Source organism: Cherax quadricarinatus, chromosome 3 (assembly GCF_038502225.1).
Source record: "Cherax quadricarinatus isolate ZL_2023a chromosome 3, ASM3850222v1, whole genome shotgun sequence".
NCBI lineage: Eukaryota > Metazoa > Arthropoda > Malacostraca > Decapoda > Parastacidae > Cherax > Cherax quadricarinatus.
Genome location: NC_091294.1, coordinates 12,128,244 through 12,148,836, shown reverse-complemented (window position 1 = coordinate 12,148,836; position 20,593 = coordinate 12,128,244). Strand labels below are relative to the sequence as shown.

Below are 20,593 nucleotides of genomic sequence, written 5' to 3'. Positions count from 1 at the left end.
TGTGGGCGAAACATCAAGAGACCTCCAAACACGTATTTCAGAACACCAATATGCAAGCAGGACTGACGATACAAGGAATGCCTGTGTACAACATCGCAATTCACACAACCATTTAATTAACTACAGAAACTCAAGACTTATAGCCACTGAAGACAACACTCAATACAGAAGAATCCTGGAATCATCGGTCATCTCTACAACCAACAATTTCAACCAGAACAATGGCTTCTATAACATAGCTGAACCACTCGCCAAGAAACTTCTTCATCGCTATCCCACATAAGAACATAGAACACTGCAGAAGGTCTACTCACAACTTGTCCAATACCCCTGCCAAGCTACCCAAGACTCTATAACCCTACCCGGTAGATCATCAGATGCAGCATTCTCCACCTGACCTCAACATTCTGAACATGACTATAAATACTCTCGTACCTTCCAACCCCAGGTAGATCCGTGTGTGGCTTGAAAAAGCCCACTGTGTGGGTGAAACGTTGTCAATAAAGGATCACATTATACTGCATTTGTGTTTATATTTCCATTGTGTCGGTATTTTATACCATTTATTTCCATCGTACAAAGGTCACACAAAGGTATTCATGACCTTGACCTTGGTACATCACAGGTGATGAGGTCAGTGAGGCAGGTGGAGCAGACAGTGTCGTGGATTATGAGGAAGTATGTGAGGTTCCTGGTGGTGGGAGCGCTCACCACCTGCACCATCCTCAACCTGGCTCTCCACGCAGGTACTGGACTACAATACTACTGTCGTCAAGGTCAGTCATACAGAGAGATAGTAGTTACTAGTGTTAGTTACCATTATGTCACAGGCACTTGTCGATTAGACACTTGGCCTGTTGTGTATATGTATGCATGTGTGTGTGTTTGTGTGTATGTGTGTACTCACCTATTTGTACTCACCTAATTGTGGTTACAGTGGTCGATTCATAGGTCCTGGTCCCGCCACTTTACTGGTCGCCACTACGTCACTCCGACCCTGCTCCATGAGCTTTATCATACGTCTTCTAAACCTCTGTTTGAATCCTACCTCAAATACATCACTTTCCAGACTATTCCATTTCCTGACTACTCCATGACTGAAGAGATACTTCCTAACATCCCTGTGACTCATCTGAGTCTTTAACTTCCAACTGTGACCCCTTGTTACTGTTTTCCGCCTCTGGAACATCCTGTCTCTATCCACCTTATCGATTCCTCTCAGTATTTTATATGTCGTTATCATATCCACCCTATCTCTCCTGACTTTTAGTGTCGTCAGGTAGATTTCCCTTAACCTCTCCTCATAGGACGAATATTCCCCCTTAGGTCCGGGACTAGTCTTGTTGCGTGAGTGTACTCGCCTAACTGTACTCACCTAATTGTAGTTGCAGGGGTCAAGTCATAGCTCCTGGCTCCGTCCCTTCACTGGTTGCCACTAGGTCCACTCTCTCCCTGCTCCATGAGCTTCATCATATCTCTTCTTAAAGCTATGTATGGATCCTGCCCCCACTACATCACTCCAGACTATTCCACTTCCATTCAGTATTTTATATCTTTATCATGTTCCCCTTTCTCTCTTGTCCTCCAGTGTCGTCAGGTCAATTTCCCTTAACCTCTCCTCATAGGACATGCTCCTTAGCTCTGGGACTAGTTTTGTTGCAAACCTTTGCACCTTTTCTAATTTCTTGACGTGCTTGTCCAGGTGTTGGTTCCAAACTGGTGTTGCATACTCGGGTATGGGCCTGACGTAAACTGTGTGCAAAGTCCTGAACAGTTCCTTTCTGGGGTGTCGGAATGCTGTTCTTAAATGTACTCACCTAGTTGTACTCACCTAGTTGAGGTTGCAAGGGGTCGAGTCCTAGCTCCTGGCCCCGCCTCTTCACTGGTTGCTACTAGGTCACTCTTCCTGAACCGTGAGCTTTATTATACATCTGCTTGAAGCTATGTATGGATCCTGCCTCCACTATATCGCTTCCCAAACTATTCCACTTCCTGACAACTCTGTGGCTGAAGAAATACTTCCTAACATCCCTGTGATTCATCTGTGTCTTCAACTTCCAACCGTGTCCCCTTGTTGCTGTGTCCCATCTTGGAACATCCTGTCTTTATCCACCTTGTCAATTCCTCTCAGTATTTTGTATGTCGTTATCATGTCCCCCCTATCTCTCCTGTCCTCCAGTGTCGTCAGGTCGATTTCCCTTAACCTCTCCTCGTAGGACATACCCCTCAGCTCTAGAACTAGTCTTGTTGCAAACCTTTGCACTTTCTCTAGTTTCTTTACGTGTGTGTGTGTGTGTGTGTACTCACCTATTTGTACTCACCTATTTGTGGTTGCAGGGGTCGAGTCTTAGCTCCTGGCCCCGCCTCTTCACCGGTTGCTACTGGGCCCTCTCTCTCCCCGCTCCATGAGCTTTATCAAACCTCGTCTTAAAACTGTGTATGGTTCCTGCCTCCACTACGTCATTTTCTAGGCTATTCCACTGCCTTACACCTCTATGACTGAAGAAATACTTCCTAATATCTCTCTGACTCATTTGTGTCTTCAACTTCCAATTGTGGCCTCTTGTTTCTGTGTCCCCTCCCTGGAACATCCTGTCTTTGTCCACCTTGTCTATTCCACGCAGTATTTTATATGTCGTTATCATGTCTCCCCTGACCCTCCTGTCCTCCAGTGTCGTCAGGCCGATTTCCCTTAATCTTTCTTCATAGGACATTCCCCTTAGCTCTGGAACTAACCTTGTGGCAAACCTTTGTACTTTCTCTAGTTTCTTGACGTGCTTTATCAAGTGCGGGTTCCAAACAGGTGCTGCATACTCCAGTATGGGCCTGACATACACGGTGTACAGTGTCTTGAACGATTCCTTACTAAGGTATCGGAATGCTGTTCTCAGGTTTGCCAGGCGCCCATATGCTGCAGCAGTTATCTGATTGATGTGTGCTTCTGGAGACATGCTCGGTGTTATACTCACCCCAAGATCTTTCTCCTTGAGTGAGGTTTGCAGTCTTTGGCCACCTAGCCTATACTCTGTCTGTGGTCTTCTGTGCCCTTCCCCTATCTTCATGACTTTGCATTTGGCAGGATTAAATTCGAGAAGCCATTTGCTGGACCAGGTGTCCAGTCTGTCCAGGTCTCTTTGAAGTCCTGCCTGGTCCTCATCAGATTTAATTCTCCTCATTAACTTCACATCATCTGCAAACAGGGACACTTCTGAGTCTAACCCTTCCATCATGTCGTTCACATATACCAAAAATAGCACTGGTCCTAGGACCGACCCCTGTGGGACCCCGCTCGTCACAGGTGCCCACTGTGATACATCATTACGTACCATGACTCGTTGTTGCCTCCCTGTCAGGTATTCTCTGATCCATTGCAGTGCCCTTCCTGTTATATGCGCCTGATGCTCTAGCTTCTGCACTAATCTCTTGTGAGGAACTGTGTCAAAGGCCTTCTTGCAGTCCAAGAAGATGCAATCAACCCACCCCTCTCTCTCGTGTCTTACTTCTGTTATTTTATCATAAAACTCCAGAAGGTTTGTGACACAGGATTTGCCTTCCGTGAATCCGTGCTGGTTGGCATTTGTACTCTTGTTCAGTTCCAGGTGCTCCACCACTCTCCTCCTGATAATCTTCTCCATAATTTTGCATACTATACACGTCAATGACACAGGTCTATAGTTTAGTGCCTCTTTTCTGTCTCCTTTTTTAAAAATGGGAACTACATTTGCCGTCTTCCATACCTCAGGTAGTTGCCCAGTTTCCAGGGACGTGTTGAAGATTGTGGTAAGTGGCATGCACAACATATCTGCTCCCTCTCTAAGGACCCACGGGGAGATGTTGTCCGGTCCCATTGCCTTTGAGGTATCGATGTCCCTTAGCAGTTTCTTCACCTCCTCCTCATCTGTATGTATGTCGTCCAACACTTGTTGGTGTATTCCTTGCTGGTGTCCCCATCTGGTCTGTCCCCCCAGAGTCCTTCCTGTCTCTACTGTAAATACTTCCTTAAATATCGTGTTGAGCTCCTCACATACCTCTTGATCGTTTCTTGTGAGTTCTCCACCTTCTTTCCTCAGCCTTATCACCTGGTCCTTGACTGTTGTCTTCCTCCTAATGTGGCTATACAGCAGTTTCGGGTCAGATTTGACTTTCGATGCTATGTCGTTTTCATACTGTCGCTGGGCCTCCCTCCTTATCTGTGCATACTCGTTTCTGGCTCTTCTACTAATCTCCTTGTTTTCCTGGGTCCTATGCCTCCTGTACCTTTTCCATTCTCTGTTGCACTTAGTTTTTGCCTCCCTACACCTTCGGGTAAACCAAGGACTCGTTTTGGTCTTCCTATTATTTCTGTTTCCCTTGGGAACAAAACTTTCCTCTGCCTCCTTGCACTTTGTTGCCACATATTCCATCATCTCGTTTACTGATTTTCCTACCATTTCTCTGTCCCACTGAACCTCCTGCAGGAAGTTTCTCATACCTGCGTAGTCCCCCCTTTTATAGTTTGGCCTGTCCCCTTCAGTTCCTGTTACCTTCTCCACTTGTAACTCTACTATATAATCAAAACTCAGAACCACGTGATCGCTAGCTCCAAGGGGCCTCTCGTAAGTGATGTCTTCAATGTCTGAACTGCTCAGGGTGAACACAAGATCCAGTTTTGTGTGTGTGTGTGTGTGTGTGTGTGCGTGTGCGTGTGTGCGTGTGTGCGTGTGTGTGTGTGTGTGTGTGTGTGTGTGTGTGTGTGTGTGTGTGTGTGTGTGTGTGTGTGTGTGTGTGTGTGTGTGTGTGTGTGTGTGTGTGTGTGTGTGTGTGTGTGTGTGTGTGTGTGTGTGTGTGTGTGTGTGACTTTTCCTTACAAACGAATGTTTCAGTAAGTGTTCCTACAGAATGTCTGACGACGTTGTTGAAGGGGCCGGTCACGTCGCTGGACCGGGACGCTATATTCCACATTAGAGACTACTGGGTGGATGAACCAGCGCCCCGGGGGTCCTACAAGGCTGACTTTTCCCTCGATAATCCCCCGTGGGGCTCTATGAACAATTGGAAAGACGCCTACAAATTCATCAATGACTATTTTAAAACATACAAGGTAAAGGAGTCAGTCTCAGTTTATTTTTGGAGACGAAGGTTAAATGGCCACAGCTGGGCTTAATCAGTTATGTAGCAGATATGAGAAACAATAGCTGTCGTAGTGCATAGGAAGTGACGTCACATGCTTAGGTATAAGTACAGCTAATAGTGTAGATGAAGCACTGCTGGAGACCCACTGGCCCACGCTCGATTTAATACAATATATGCTAAGGAAGCAAAGTAAACATCCCATTTTGTTGTTTGATAGAGTTAATTAGTTTATTAACTGATGCTTCAGGGCATCTTCCTTTCTGTTTTTCATCTTACTGGTAAAGTTGTCCTCATGCCAGGAGGTGAGAATGTGAGTTGTGACGCTGTACGCAAGCATTACTGATGTTTGTTCTAAGGGAATGTACCAGTTCCTGTAGACGGACTAATACATTCCTAGGTGCTTTGTTGATATACACCTGTCACAACTACCACACGTAATTCTGTACAGCCCTGCATCTTTGGGTCTGTTGTATGGCGTCCTGGTCTGTGTCAAATTTCATTTTTTTTTGTATTGACTAAACACGGGTTTAGAGCAGGTCGCTCCTGCCTGTCACAGCTACTGGATCACTATGACAAGTTCTTGGATGTTGTAAAGGATAAACAAAATATAGATGTAGTATACACAGACTTTGCAAAAGCTTTCGACAAGTGTGACCATGGTGTAATAGCGCACAAAATGCGTGATAAAGGAATAACAGGAAAACTCCAGGTAAACTTCCTGACAAACAGAACACAAAGAGTAATAGTAAACAGAGTAAAGTCTGAGGCAGCTACGATGAAAAGCTGTGTTCCACAAGGCACAGTACTCGCTCCCATTCTATTTCTCATCCTCATACCTGACATAGACAGAGATGTAATTCATAGCTCCGTGTCTTCCTTTGCGGATGACACTCGGATTGCCATGACAATGACCTCCATCGAGGACACTGCAAGACTCCAAGCGGACATAAACGAAATCTTCAAATGGGCCACTTAAAATAATATGAAATTCAATGAAGAGAAATTTCAACTACTCAAATATGGAAAACTTGACGAAATTAAAATTGCATCAGGGTATACAACAAATTCTAGCTATACAATAGAGCGAAAAAGTAACGTGGGGGACCTGGAAGTGATAATGTCAGAGGATCTCGCCTTCCAAGACCACAACAATGTATCTACCGCATCTGCTAGGAAAATGATAGGATGGATAATGAGAACCTTCAAAACTAGGGATGCCAAGCACATGATGATTCTCTTCAAATCGCTTGTTCTCTCTAGGCTGGAATACTGCTGTACGCTAACTGTCCCCTTCAAGGCAAGAGAAATTGCTTACCTGGAGAATGCACAGAGAACTTTCACGGCACACATAAGTACGCTAAGGCACCTAAATTGCGGGGAACGGTTGAAGGCCCTTGATCTGCATTTCCTGGAGCGCAGACGAGAGAGATACATGATAATATACACTTGGAAAATCCTAGAGGGATTAGTACCAAACTTGTACACGAAAATCATTCCCTATGAAAGCAAAAGACTCGGCAGGAGATACAACATTCCCAGAATGAAAAGCAGGGGTGTCACGAGTACACTGAGAGAAAACACAGTAAGTGCCCGGGGCCCAAGACTGTTCAATTGCCTTCCAGCATACATAAGGGGGATTACCAATAGACCCTCGGCTGTCTTCAAGAAGGCACTGGACAGGCATCTGAAGTCAGTACCTGCCCAACCGGGCTGTGGTTCGTACGTCAGTTTGCGTGCGGCCAACAGTAATAGCCTGGTTGATCAGACCCTGATCCACCACGAGGCCTGGTCTCAGACCGGTCCGCGGGGACTTTGAGCCCCGAAACCCCCTCCAGGTATACTACCATAATATCGATGCTGGATTACTGAAGGATAGGGGATACAATCTGCAATGGCACCTGTGAGTAGTATCTATGTGTTGTGTTCCCGGCTACTGGCGATGTTGCGTATATTACTTTGTGCTTACAGAATTGAATTACGTATTGAAAAAAACATGAAGTTTGTGAAGGCTTTCATGATGTGCTTAAGTTTAGCTTTCAGTAATTCTCAATGACCACAAGAGTGAGATCAATACTCTTGTCTGGTTTTTAAATTATTGTAATAAATGCAATGGATGATGTTTTCCTTGTTGTTAGGTTGACGGTATATTGCTCATCTCAAGAGTCCATCTTGATTAATGAGTCTGATATTGAGGATTGGAAGGATATTTTCCTCCTTGTCTGGGGTTCCGTTCTGTGAAGACGTTCGTCGAGAGGAAGTAATTTTGAACTGTCTAGACACAATACAGCTAAACTGTCATCTGCGTACCTCAACCATGTTATGTCTCCTGGTACGATGCTACAAAATATATCCTCCTCCAGATACTCAAGGTAGAGATTTACAGAGAGGGGGGGGGGATTCCATTGCAAATCCAGACGTGCTTGTAGTGACTGTTCTCGTAGGAAAACACATTAGAGCTGAAGCATGCTTCGATTAAATCAATAAAATTAGGGATGTATAGTGGGAAGTTCAAAGTGGATATTTTGTGGTTCTGTAATCATTAAATGACCTGGTCACTAGGTGTCAATGTAAACAGAGAAGTCACCTTCAAGCTGGCTCTCACCTCCAAGATGGCCAGCTTGGATGTGACTTTTGTATTTACAAGGTTGGCCATCGATCAATTCATGTCCTCGTGGAAACACGACTTTATCTTGAACTTTTCAAGGCCCAACCCTGATTTTATCAATTTATTATTTTTTTTTCCTACGAGAACAGTCAATACAAGCAGAAGCATGAATTATCAATGGGATCACTCCTAAGTGCTGTTCTGGCAAACCTCTTCCTGGAACATCTGGAAAAGCTCAAGTTTTGAGACATCGTACCACGAGACATAACCTGACTCAGGTACATAGACGACATTCTAGTTTTCGTGCCCAGGCGGTTCAATTTGTATCATCTCCAAGAGCATCTTGACCAAGTTTAACCATCCGTACCAGTGACCCAGGAAGAGGAGGCAAATGATACCTTTCCATGCCCCAGCATCACTCATTAATCAAGATGGACTCTTGAAACGACCAATATACCGTCCGCCTACTAACAAAGGCAACCTTATCTATTTCTTTTATTATCATAGTTTAAAAATCAGGACAGGAGTATTGATCGGATTCTTCCTGGACATATTGAGAATGTGCAATAAAGAAATCCTGGAAGAGGAACATAGCTGCGTACATCAAGAATGCCTTCACAAGCCTCAAGTTTACCCTACATGTGATTCTAATCAGTAAGTGCAGGGCAGAGGATATAAACGACAACGCCAGGAACAGATAAAACAACACACGGAAGTACCTAATACCCACTGGCACCATCGCAGACATTATATATCCCATCTTTCAGAAATTCAGTATTGACATGGTGGTAATCACTACAAAAGCTACGTGAGATTTCATATAAACCTCGATACTATATACTGAGCCCCAAGATGAAGGGCTGTGCAGAATTACGTGTAGCGGTTGTGTACAGATGTGTATCGGTGAGGCCATCTACAGAAACGCAGATATGCTCTTAGAATGACAACATCAACAACACTTGTGTACAGAATCATAACTTACATTTCCACCTTATGACATAAGTAAAAGCTGAACTACGAAATTACCAGGAACAAGACAAACTAAGAAGGCACCTGGAAGTGTCGGTTATTAAACTAACCAACAATAACAAACAAAACAGCGGAATGTTTACAGTGTTCGCTTCGACAATGTTTACAGTGTTCGCTTCGACAATGTTTACCGCATTAAACCTTACAGTGTTCGCTTCGACAATGTTTACAGTGTTCGCTTCGACAATGTTTACAGTGTTCGCTTCGACAATGTTTACCGCATTAAACCTAGCATAGATCAGTAGGCCTCCTGCAGTGCTTCATCTGCACTCCACTAGTTTTCCTCACACGTAAACATGCTACGTCACTCCCTGATTATGTAAGTCAGTGTCATATGATATGTACTTGATAAATCCCAGGACTGGGCGAAACATTGTACAAATAAAGAATCATTATATTTGTCCCTTCTTCATTAGTTTCTTTTTCCTTTTATTTTTTAGGAGCACTGAACTACTTCTGGTCATCCTGGATCCTATCTCTCCTTTTATTTTTTTATCATTACCATTAACTTTATATCAGCAAACAAAAATACATATAACTCACTCCCATCTGATTCAGTCTACCTAGAGGGTATTCTGGGGATCAACGCCCCCGCGGCCCGGTCCATGACCAGGCCTCCTGGTGGATCAGGACCTGATCAACGAGGTTGTTACTGCTGGCCACATGTAGTCCAACGTACGAACCACAGCCCGGCTGATCCGGCACTGACTTTATGTATCTGTCCAGCTCCCTTTTAAAGACAAACAGGAGTCTATTGGTAATTCCCCTTATGGCTGGTGGGAGGCTGTTGAACAATCTTGGGCCCCAGACACTTATTGTGTTTTCTTTTAGTGTACTAATGGCGACCTACTTTTCACTTGGGTTACGTTGAAGTTAACATAAACTTGAAAACTATTGAGCTCTTTATATTCACGCTTCTTCTTCTTCTTCTCTTATGTCGACTGATTTTTTCTTAAAATGGGGCAATGGATTAAATAGTTATCTGACGAAGAAACCCAGATGAGTTATTAGTCAATAAATAGCGAACCAAAGTATTTTCAAGAACAGTACATCCATCGCAACTTTATCTTCCTACTAACTGCAATACGATGCTCCTCGAATAAATAGTTTTTCCAACATAACAGCGTCAGAATTTTTTAATTCTATTCTCATAAAAAAAACTTGCCCATTACGCTTTAAAATATTATAATGGTAGTCGCTAAATCAGCAAAACTTTAGCAGTGACTCAAGAATTTAAAGTGATCAGGTTTGATCCGAGGAAGGGGAGGGTAGCTACAATTTCTTAAAGCAATCACATCTTTCCCCCCAAACAATAAGAACGTGAGAATCATCTGAACGTCTTACACAGCTCATAATACATTTAAGCGAAACAGATGGTGTTCTTACAGGCACCAGAAACTTTCATGGAAAAAAAATAGGTAATCAGTTTATTCTTTTTTACATAACACCAGAATCATTCAGAGAAGGCCTTCATTTAGTTGGTGTTCTCACAGACACCAGGAACCTTCGTGGAGATCGGAGCCCAGGACGGGGAGTTTATGTCCCTGACACTCTTCGTGGAGCAGCAGCTGGGGTTCCAAGGGTTACTGGTGGAACCCAATCCCTTCGACTACCAGAAGCTGCGAGCTAAAGGCAGGTCCTCCTACTCCATCAACGCCTGCGCCACTCCCGAGGGCGGCCACAGGAAGGTTGGTCCATTCTTACCGCATGTTCACACCTAGGAAATGAAGGATGGACGACTTTTCGTCAATCCTGAATCATTATCAAGTCACTCGTGACTTGGACCAGCATTAACCCAAACATCGTCCAGTTTCTATTTACAGTTTGTGGGTTTGTGACTTATACTAGTGGCAGTATTCTCACTTTTCATTATTTATGTTACTTTTATTATGCGATGCCATTTATCTTGTGCAACTAATGTAGAATATAATGTCATGTAGTGCACATAGTGTATATTATAATATGGTGCAATAGCGTTTATTGTTATACAATACACAGTGCAACTGGTTATTATGGAGAACAGCTTCTCGGGTAAACTCGGTCATTTAGTTATTTTTTTCAACATACAGGTAATGTATACAAGCCCAGGCACATATATAATTTGTGGAAATTTACATTTTAGGAGATATTAATCACATAAATACCTTTGTGAGAGGAAGAGTATATGTGGTAAAATGCACGCCTGCCCAGTACCTGGCCAATCACTGGCTAGTATTCAATCCTTGGCGTTCCAGTAATACACTCGCTTCAAAAACAAAACAGTGGCCACCATGCAATCGTTCGTTCCTTGGCAGTCCCTGGACACATTATGTACCTCTGTAATCTTTTGACTACCGCCCACAGGATGGGTATGGGGTGCATAATAAAGATATTAAACTTAACTTGGTACTATCACGTTGGATTTTCAGATTTGAATATCCCTGTTAAATAAGGTATTAATTTATTAGGTAATAAGATTAGGTACGTTTTGGTAAAGTTTGGTGGTTGCTTTGGGTTTTGTTGGGTTGGGTTAGGTTCAGGTTGGTTGGGTTGGGTTAGGTTCAAGTTGGTTGGGATGGGTTAGGTTAGGTTTCCGAGCGTAAACTAACCTAAAGTAACCTAACATGAAAAATGCAATAATATTTTTTCGTCAGCTTCCACAAAATAAAATTATTACAGTTCCTTCTTCTTATTATTAATACATTCATAACTATCGCCAGACTCAGGCCAGCAGCTGTTCTCTATTATGATAAGATAAGATTTCGTTCGGATTTTTAACCCCGGAGGGTTAGCCTCCCAGGATAACCTAAGAAAGTCAGTGCGTCATCGAGGACTGTCTAACTTATTTCCATTGGGGTCCTTAATCTTGTCCCCCAGGATGCGACCCACACCAGTCGACTAACACCCAGGTACCTATTTGCTGCTAGGTGAACAGGACAACAGGTGTAAGGAAACGTGTCGAAATGTTTCCACCCGCCGGGAATCGAACCCGGGCCCTCCGTGTGTGAAGCGGGAGCTTTAGCCACCAGGCCACCGGGCCTGGTGGCATGTAGTATACTCAGTGTAATTATCGTACAGTACACATAGTGTACACTGCATTATCCTACAGTACATAGTGTACACTATCATACAGTGCACATAGTGTACATTATCATCCAGTGCACATAGTGTACACTCATACAGTGCATATAGTATAAACTATCATACAGTGCGCAGTGTACACTCATACAGTACACATAGTATACACTATCATACAGTGCAAATAGTGTGCACTATCATACAGTGGACATAGTGTACACTATCATACAGTGCACAGTGTACACTCATACACTGCACATTGGATAAACTATCATCCAGTACACAGTGTACACTATCATTCAGTGCACATAGTATACACTATCATACGGTGTACATAGTGTACACTATCATACAGTGCATATAGTGTACACTATCATACAGTGCAAATAGTGTACACTATCATACAGTGCACATAGTGTACACTATCATGCAGTGCACAGTCTATACTCATACAGTGCACATAGGATAAACTATCATCCAGTACACAGTGTACACTATCATTCAGTGCAAATAGTGTACACTATCATACGGTGTACATAGTGTAAACTATCATACAGTGCACATAGTGTACATTATCATAAGGTGCACATACTGTACACTATCATACAGTGTACATAGTATGCACTCATGCAGCGCACATAGTGTACACTATCATTCAGTGCACATAGTGTACACTATCATCTAGTGCACATAGTGTACACTATCATACAGTGCACATAGTGTACACTATCATCCAGTGCACATGGTGTACACTATCATACAGTGCACATAGTATATACTATCATCCAGTGCACATAGTGTACACTCATACAGTACACATAGTATACACTATCATACAGTGCAAATAGTGTACACTATCATACAGTGCACATAGTGTACACTATCATACAGTGCACAGTGTACACTATCATTCAGTGCACATAGTATACACTATCATACTGTGTACATAGTGTACACTATCATACAGTGCATATAGTGTACATTATCATACAGTGCACATAGTGTACACTCATACAGTGCACATAGTGTACACTATCATGCAGTGCACAGTGTATACTCATACAGTGCACATAAGATAAACTATCATCCAGTACACAGTGTACACTATCATTCAGTGCACATAGTATACACTATCATACGGTGTACATAGTGTGCACTATCATACAGTGCACATAGTGTACATTATCATAAGGTGCACATACTGTACACTATCATACAGTGCACATAGTATACACTCATGCAGCGCACATAGTGTACACTATCATTCAGTGCACATAGTGTACACTATCATTCAGTGCACATAGTGTACACTATCATACAGTGCACATAGTATATACTATCATCCAGTTCACATAGTGTACACTATCATACAGTGCACATAGTGTACACTTTCATACAGTGCACATAGTGTACACCACCATAAAGTGCACATAGTGTACACTATCATACACTGCACATAAGGTACACTATCATCCAGTACACATAGTGTACACTATCATTCAGTGCACATAGTATACACTATCATACGGTGTACATAGTGCACACTATCATACAGTGCACATAGTGTACACTGTCATAGAGTGCACAGTGTATACTCATACAGTGCAAATTGTGTACATTATCATAAAGTGCACATAGTGTACATTACCATACAGTGCACATAGTGTACATTATCATACAGTGCACATTGTGTACATTATCATACAGTGCACATAGTGTACATTACCATACAGTGCACATAGTGTGCATTATCATACAGTGCACATAGTATACACTATCATTCAGTGCACAATGTGTACACTATCATACAGTGCACATAGTGTACACTCATGCAGCGCACATAGTGTACACTATCATACAGTGCACATATTGTACACTATCATACAGTGCACATAGTATGCACTATCATACAGTGCACATAGTGTACACTATCATACAGTGCACATAGTATGCACTCTCATACAGTGCACATAGTGTATACTATCATACAGTGCACATAGTATGCACTATCATACAGTGCACATAGTGTACACTATCATACAGTGCACATAGTGTACAATCATACAGTGCACATAGTATGCACTATCATACAGTGCACATAGTGTACACTATCATACAGTGCACATAGTGTATATTATCATAGTGAACACTCATTGTACATTATCATAAAGTGCACATAGTATACACTCAGTGTACATTATACAGTGCACATAGTGTACACTCATTGTATATTATAGTGTACACTCAGTGTACATTATACAGTGCTCATAGTGTACACTACATTATAGTGTACATAGTGTACACTCAGTGTACATTATACAGTGCTCATAGTGTACACTACATTATAGTGTACATAGTGTACACTCAGTGTACATTATACAGTGCTCATAGTTGTGCAAGAAAGGTATAAAATACCGACAATATGAAAGTTAAGACACATGTGCAACATCATGGAATCTTGGTTCAGAGGACATCTACAAGACCTTCTTCACGGCTGCTGCAACTAACCCATCTCTTTGGGAAGGACCTACTTCCACTGGGGAATCCCGCCTACCAGTGACTGCCCTCGTCTGCTGCCCGTCCCTTTCACTGACGCCTATAAAAAGCGCCAGTCTTCCTGCCTTTGCTCCAGACTCACCTCCACCACGATGCTGTGAACACTAACTCCAAGGCCGAGGGACTGATTACCTCATCTTTTGTATATAGTTCTACTGTCTTCCTATTATGTCCTAGAATCTGTATTGATAAAGCCACTGGATGGCGAAACGTCTACAATAAAGATATCCAGATGTTGCACATGTGTCTTAACATTCAGTGCTCATAGTGTACACTACATTATAGTGTACATAGTGTACACTCAGTGTACATTATACAGTGCACATAGTGTACATAGTGTGCATTATAGTGCTCAGTGTACACTCAGTGTACATTATCATTCAGTGCACTTGTACATTCATCATAGTGTCCATATACATCATTCATCACAGTGCTAATATACATTGTAATATATGATCCAACATACAGTGCACATCGTGTATATCAATTAACTGGAGAACATCGTAGTGACGCTCACAATTTTACAGTTTTCTTTCAGAAATTATGCAAATTGAAATACTGGTAAGTTAAGAAAGCAACTTCCGATCTGCTTCAAACTTGAAGTGCCGGTATATTTTGGGATATTAGTTTCTTAGCAGTAATTATGGTATGTTTCTCCCGAGTGGCTTTAAATTTTTAAAGCTTGTATATTGGTATATCTTATTGAGAGATTCAAACTGTGGCTGTGTGGGTGCCAGTTTGTCATTATTATTGAAGACATTTTTATGTCAGTTTCCATGTGATAACTTCTGACTGGCTTCAGTTCTTTAATGCAGATATTTAGCTGCAGTAGCAACTTATACCGCACTCTGTACTATTGTTTTTGCTTGCACTGAAGTATTGGGGACGGGGTGACGGGCTTATGAGACGCGGTGATACCTTTCTGGGATTCTTCACTGACAGAAAGATATCTCGTTTCTTTTCATTTGAAGCACATAACCTGTATGGGTCATTCAGCGCTAAAAATAAATAAATAAATAAATAAATAAATGGCGGATGGCTTGATACTCCGAGGGCTTAGTGTGAGACAGACTAAACATTCAGTACACACTTATAACCACCAGAGAGTTAACGACCCAGGTTAACACAAACTATGTGGCCTGGTGGCAAAAGCTCTCGCTTCACACGGTGAGGGTCTGGGTTCGATTCCTGGCGAAGGGGTGGAAACATTGGACGTGTTTCCTTACACCGGTTGTCCATGTTCACCCATCAGTAAAATGGGTACCTGGATGTTAGTGGACTGGTGTGAGTCGCATCCTGGGACAAAATTGACCTAATTTGCCAGAAATGATCAGCATAACAAGCGGATTTCTATATAGTAGTATGTCATTGATGTCAGCTAGACCTGTATACCTTGTACATGTACTGGTAGAAATAAAGTTATATTATATTAAAATTCTCAAAAACAATAGAAAAAACAATAGAAACTTCAACTCTATCATGATGTGAAGAATAATAGAGCTTTTAAGAACAGTTATTTGATGGTTTCTATAGATGTAAAATTTAAATCATGGTTCTCCTTAATAATTAAAACATCTTGAAAAGGCATTGAGTTATTTTGTTCAAACTCAACAGTGAAATTTATTTAATGAGCTGGACTATTTAATTTAACAAGGAAATAGTTTATATTCTTAGGCATTAGACATAAATCATCATCAACATATCTGTACCACTTAGCTCTGTTGTCAAGGATTTTGTTAAACCTCCTTAATAATGTAAGAAATACGAAAGCGCTTGGAAGTTCACTATTCTTTTTACAGTGATTGTTCAGCATACAACCTTCCATCCCCCCCCTCACATGCTCTGTGTAATCCTACAGGTTTAACGCTTCCCCAGGATTCTAATAATAACGTTCTGCATATATATATATATATATATATATATATATATATATATATATATATATATATATATATATATATATATATATATATATATATATATATATATATATATATATATATATATATATATATAATGTATATATATATATATATATATATATATATATATATAATATATATATATATATATATATATATATATATATATATATATATATATATATATAAACAATTAAAATCTGACCTTAAAAACAGGACCGTCTGTGGCTGAGATACACACCAGACAACTTACCTCCTCTCCTACACCGTGTCCAGGAAGGAAGCAACAGGCTCATACAGTATGTCGCTGTCGAGGTGAGAAGTCTTTGTTTATATATATGTCGTGCCGAATAGGTAAAACTTGCAATTTTGGCTTAAATAGCAACGCTCTTCTTTCCGAATAAGGCAAGCGAAAATTTGTGTATGCAATAATTTCGCAAAAATCATTCTGAACCTAACAATAAATATATATATATATGATAAGATTTCGTTCGGATTTTTAACCCCGGAGGGTTAGCCACCCAGGAAAGTCAGTTCGTCATCGAGGACTGTCTAACTTATTTCCATTGGGGTCCTTAATCTTATCCCCCAGGATGCGACCCACACCAGTCGACTAACACCCAGGTACCTATTTGCTGCTAGGTGAACAGGACAATAGGTGTAAGGAAACGTGTCGGAATTTTCACCCGCCGGGAATCGAACCCGGGCCCTCCGTGTGTGAAGCGGGAGCTTTAGCCACCAGACCACCGGGCCACCTGAGATATATATATATATATATATATATATATATATATATATATATATATATATATATATATATATATATATATATATATATATATATATATATATATATATATATATATATATATATATATATATATATATATATATATATATATATATATATATATATATATATATATATATATATATATATATATATATATATGTCGTGCCGCTGAATAGGTAAAACTGGTTAACTGGCAATAACTCATTTAAAATTAAGTCCTTTCTAAAATCTTCTCTTATACGATTAAAGATATATTTTTTTCATTAATGTTAATGTAAAAATTTTTAATTTTGCTCCAAAAGAATCGTAGAAAACTTACCTAACCTTATTATAACAAGAACAATTTATTTTAGCCTAACCCAACTAAATATATTTTAGATTTGTTTACAATAATTTAATACTAAACAAACACAGTGAAATATATTTTTTTCGTTAGGTTCAGAATGATTTTGGCGAAATTATTGCATACACAAATTTTCGCTTGTCCTATATGGCAAGATGAACGTTGATATTTAAGCCAAGATCGCAAGTTCTGTCTATTCGGCACGACATATAAATATATATATATATATATATATATATATATATATATATATATATATATATATATATATATATATATATATATATATATATATATATATATGCAAAAAACCACTGTGAAAGAGTAGTGAAATTCCAAGCGCTTTCGTGACTACTCACATTGTCAAGGAACTATTTATAACCAACTAGAGTTCCTTGACAATGTGAGTAGTCACGAAAGCGCTTGGAATTTCACTACTCTTTCACAGTGGTTATTTTGCATATATATATATATATATATATATATATATATATATATATATATATATATATGTATATATAAATATATGTATATATATATATATATATATATATATATATATGTATATATAAGAGAGTGGTGAAGCAATGTAAAAAGAGAGCAAATGAGAGAGTGGGTGAGATGTTATCAACAAATTTTGTTGAAAATAAGAAAAAGTTTTGGAGTGAGATTAACAAGTTAAGAAAGCCTAGAGAACAAATGGATTTGTCAGTTAAAAATAGGAGAATGTCGTGCCGAATAGGCAGAACTTGCGATCTTTGCTTAAATAGCAACGCTCATCTTGCCATATAGGACAAGTGAAAATTTGTGTATGCAATAATTTCGCCAAAATCATTCTGAACCTAACGAAAAAATATATTTCACTGTGTTTGTTTAGTATTAAATTACTGTAAACAAATCTAAAAAATATATAGTTGGGTTAGGCTAAAATAAATTGTTCTTGTTATAATAAGGTTAGTTAAGTTCACTAAGATTCTTTTGATGCAAAATTAAAAATTTTACATTAACATTAATGAAAAAAATATATCTTTAAATGTATAAGAATTTTTTTTAGAAAGGACTTAATTTTAAATGAGTTCTTGCTAATTGACCAGTTTTACATATTCGGCACGACATATATATATGTATATATATATATATATATATATATATATATATATATATATATATATATATATATATATATATATATATATATATATATATATATATATATATATATATGTGTGTGTGTGTGTGTGTGTGTGTGTGTGTGTGTGTGTGTGTGTGTGTGTGTGTGTGTGTGTGTGTGTGTGTGTGTGTGTGTGTGTGTAGCAATATAACCACGAAACAAGTGGTATTGAAACATTTACCAAATTGCGGCAGGTCAGGATTCGACCCCACGACACATTGCCCTGCCTCAGGACAATGTGTCGTGATCCTACAAACAACCTGAAACTAGCGATATATATATATATATATATATATATATATATATATATATATATATATATATATATATATATATATATGTATATATATATATATATATATATATATATATATATGTCGTGCTTAATATGTAAAACTGGTCAATTAGCAAGAACTCATTTAAAATTAAGTCCTTTCTAAAATTTTCTCTTATACGTTTAAAGATATATTTTTTTTCATTAATGTTAATGTAAAAATTTATAATTTTGCACCTAAAGGAACTTAGAAAACTTACCTAACCTTATTATAACAAGAGCAATTTATTTTAGCCTAACCCACCTAAATATATTTTAGATTTGTTTACAATAAATTAATACTAAACAAACACAGTGAAATGTATTTTTTTCGTTAGGTTCAGAATGATTTTGACGAAATTATTGCATACACAAATTTTCACTTGTCCTTTATGGCAAGATGAGCGTTGCTATTTAAGCCAAGATCGCAAGTTCTGCCTATTCGGCACGACATATATATATATATATATATATATATATATATATATATATATATATATATATATATATATATATATATATATATATATATATATATATATATATATACATATATATATATATATATAATGTGTGTGTGTGTGTGTGTACTCACCTAATTGTGGTTGCAGGGTCGATTCATAGCTCCTGGACCCGCCTCTTCACTGGTCGCCACTAGGTCCACTCTCCCTGCTAAATGAGCTTTATCATACCTCTTCTCAAAGCTATGTATGGTACCTGCCTCCACTGCCTCACTTTCCAGACTATTCCACTTTCTGACAGGTCTATGGCTGAAGAAATACTTCCTAACATCCCTGTGATTCATCTTAGTTTTCAGCGTCCAATTGTGGTGTGTCACATCTCTGGAACATCCTGTCTCCGTCCACCTTGTCCATTCCTCTCAGTATTTTGCGTCGTTTTCATGTCCTCCCTGTCCTTCCTGTCCTCCAGTGTCGTTAGGTCGATTTCTCCTAACCTCTCCTCGTAAGACATGCCCCTTAACTCCGGGACTAGTCTTGCTGCAAACTTTTGCACTTTCTCTAGTTTCCTGGCGTGCTTGGTCAGGTGAAGGTTCCAAACTGGAATTGCATACTCCAATATGGGTTTGACGTACACGTTGTACAGAGTCCGGAATGACTCCTTACTTAGATGTCAGAATGCTATTTTTAGGTTTGCGAGTCTCCCATATGCTGCAGCAGTTATTTGGTTGATGTGTGCCTCAGGAGATGTGCTCGTTATTATGCTCACTCGAAGATCGTTTTCCTTGAGTGAGGTTTGTAGTCTTTGGCTCCCTAGACTGTACTCTGTTTGCAGTCGTCTTTGACGTTCCCCAAACTTCGTGACTTGGTACTTAGTGGGGTTGACCTCCAGGAGCCAGTTTCTGGACCAGGCCTGCAGCCTGTCCAGATCCCTCCGTAGTCCTGCCTTATCCTCCTCCGACTGAATTCTCCTCATAACTTCACATCGTTATCAGACAGGAACACTTCTGAGTCTATCCATTTCGCCATGCCATTTACATATACCAGGAACAACACCAATCCTAGGACTGACCCTTGTGGAACCCCGCTCGTCACAGGTGCCCACTCTGACCCTCATCACCTACCATGACTCGCTGCTCCCTGCCCTCCCGTCGGATATTATCTGATTCATTCACATGCCTTCCCTGTTATACCTGCCTGGTCCTCCAGCTTTTGCACTAGTCTCTTGTGTGGA

General features: G+C 39.9%; 1 protein-coding gene across 1 annotated transcript in view; it reads left to right on the top strand.

The window, feature by feature from the left end:
• Positions 1 to 20,593, top strand: part of LOC128684123 (uncharacterized) — a 46,926-nt gene that overhangs the window by 13,788 nt on the left and 12,545 nt on the right. The window contains exons 2-5 of the mRNA XM_070093555.1: positions 626 to 776; positions 4,878 to 5,080; positions 10,240 to 10,434; positions 16,498 to 16,596. Coding sequence (XP_069949656.1) covers positions 629 to 776; positions 4,878 to 5,080; positions 10,240 to 10,434; positions 16,498 to 16,596 — 645 coding nt within the window. The 5' untranslated portion in view covers positions 626 to 628. The remainder of the gene's footprint in view (positions 1 to 625; positions 777 to 4,877; positions 5,081 to 10,239; positions 10,435 to 16,497; positions 16,597 to 20,593) is intronic.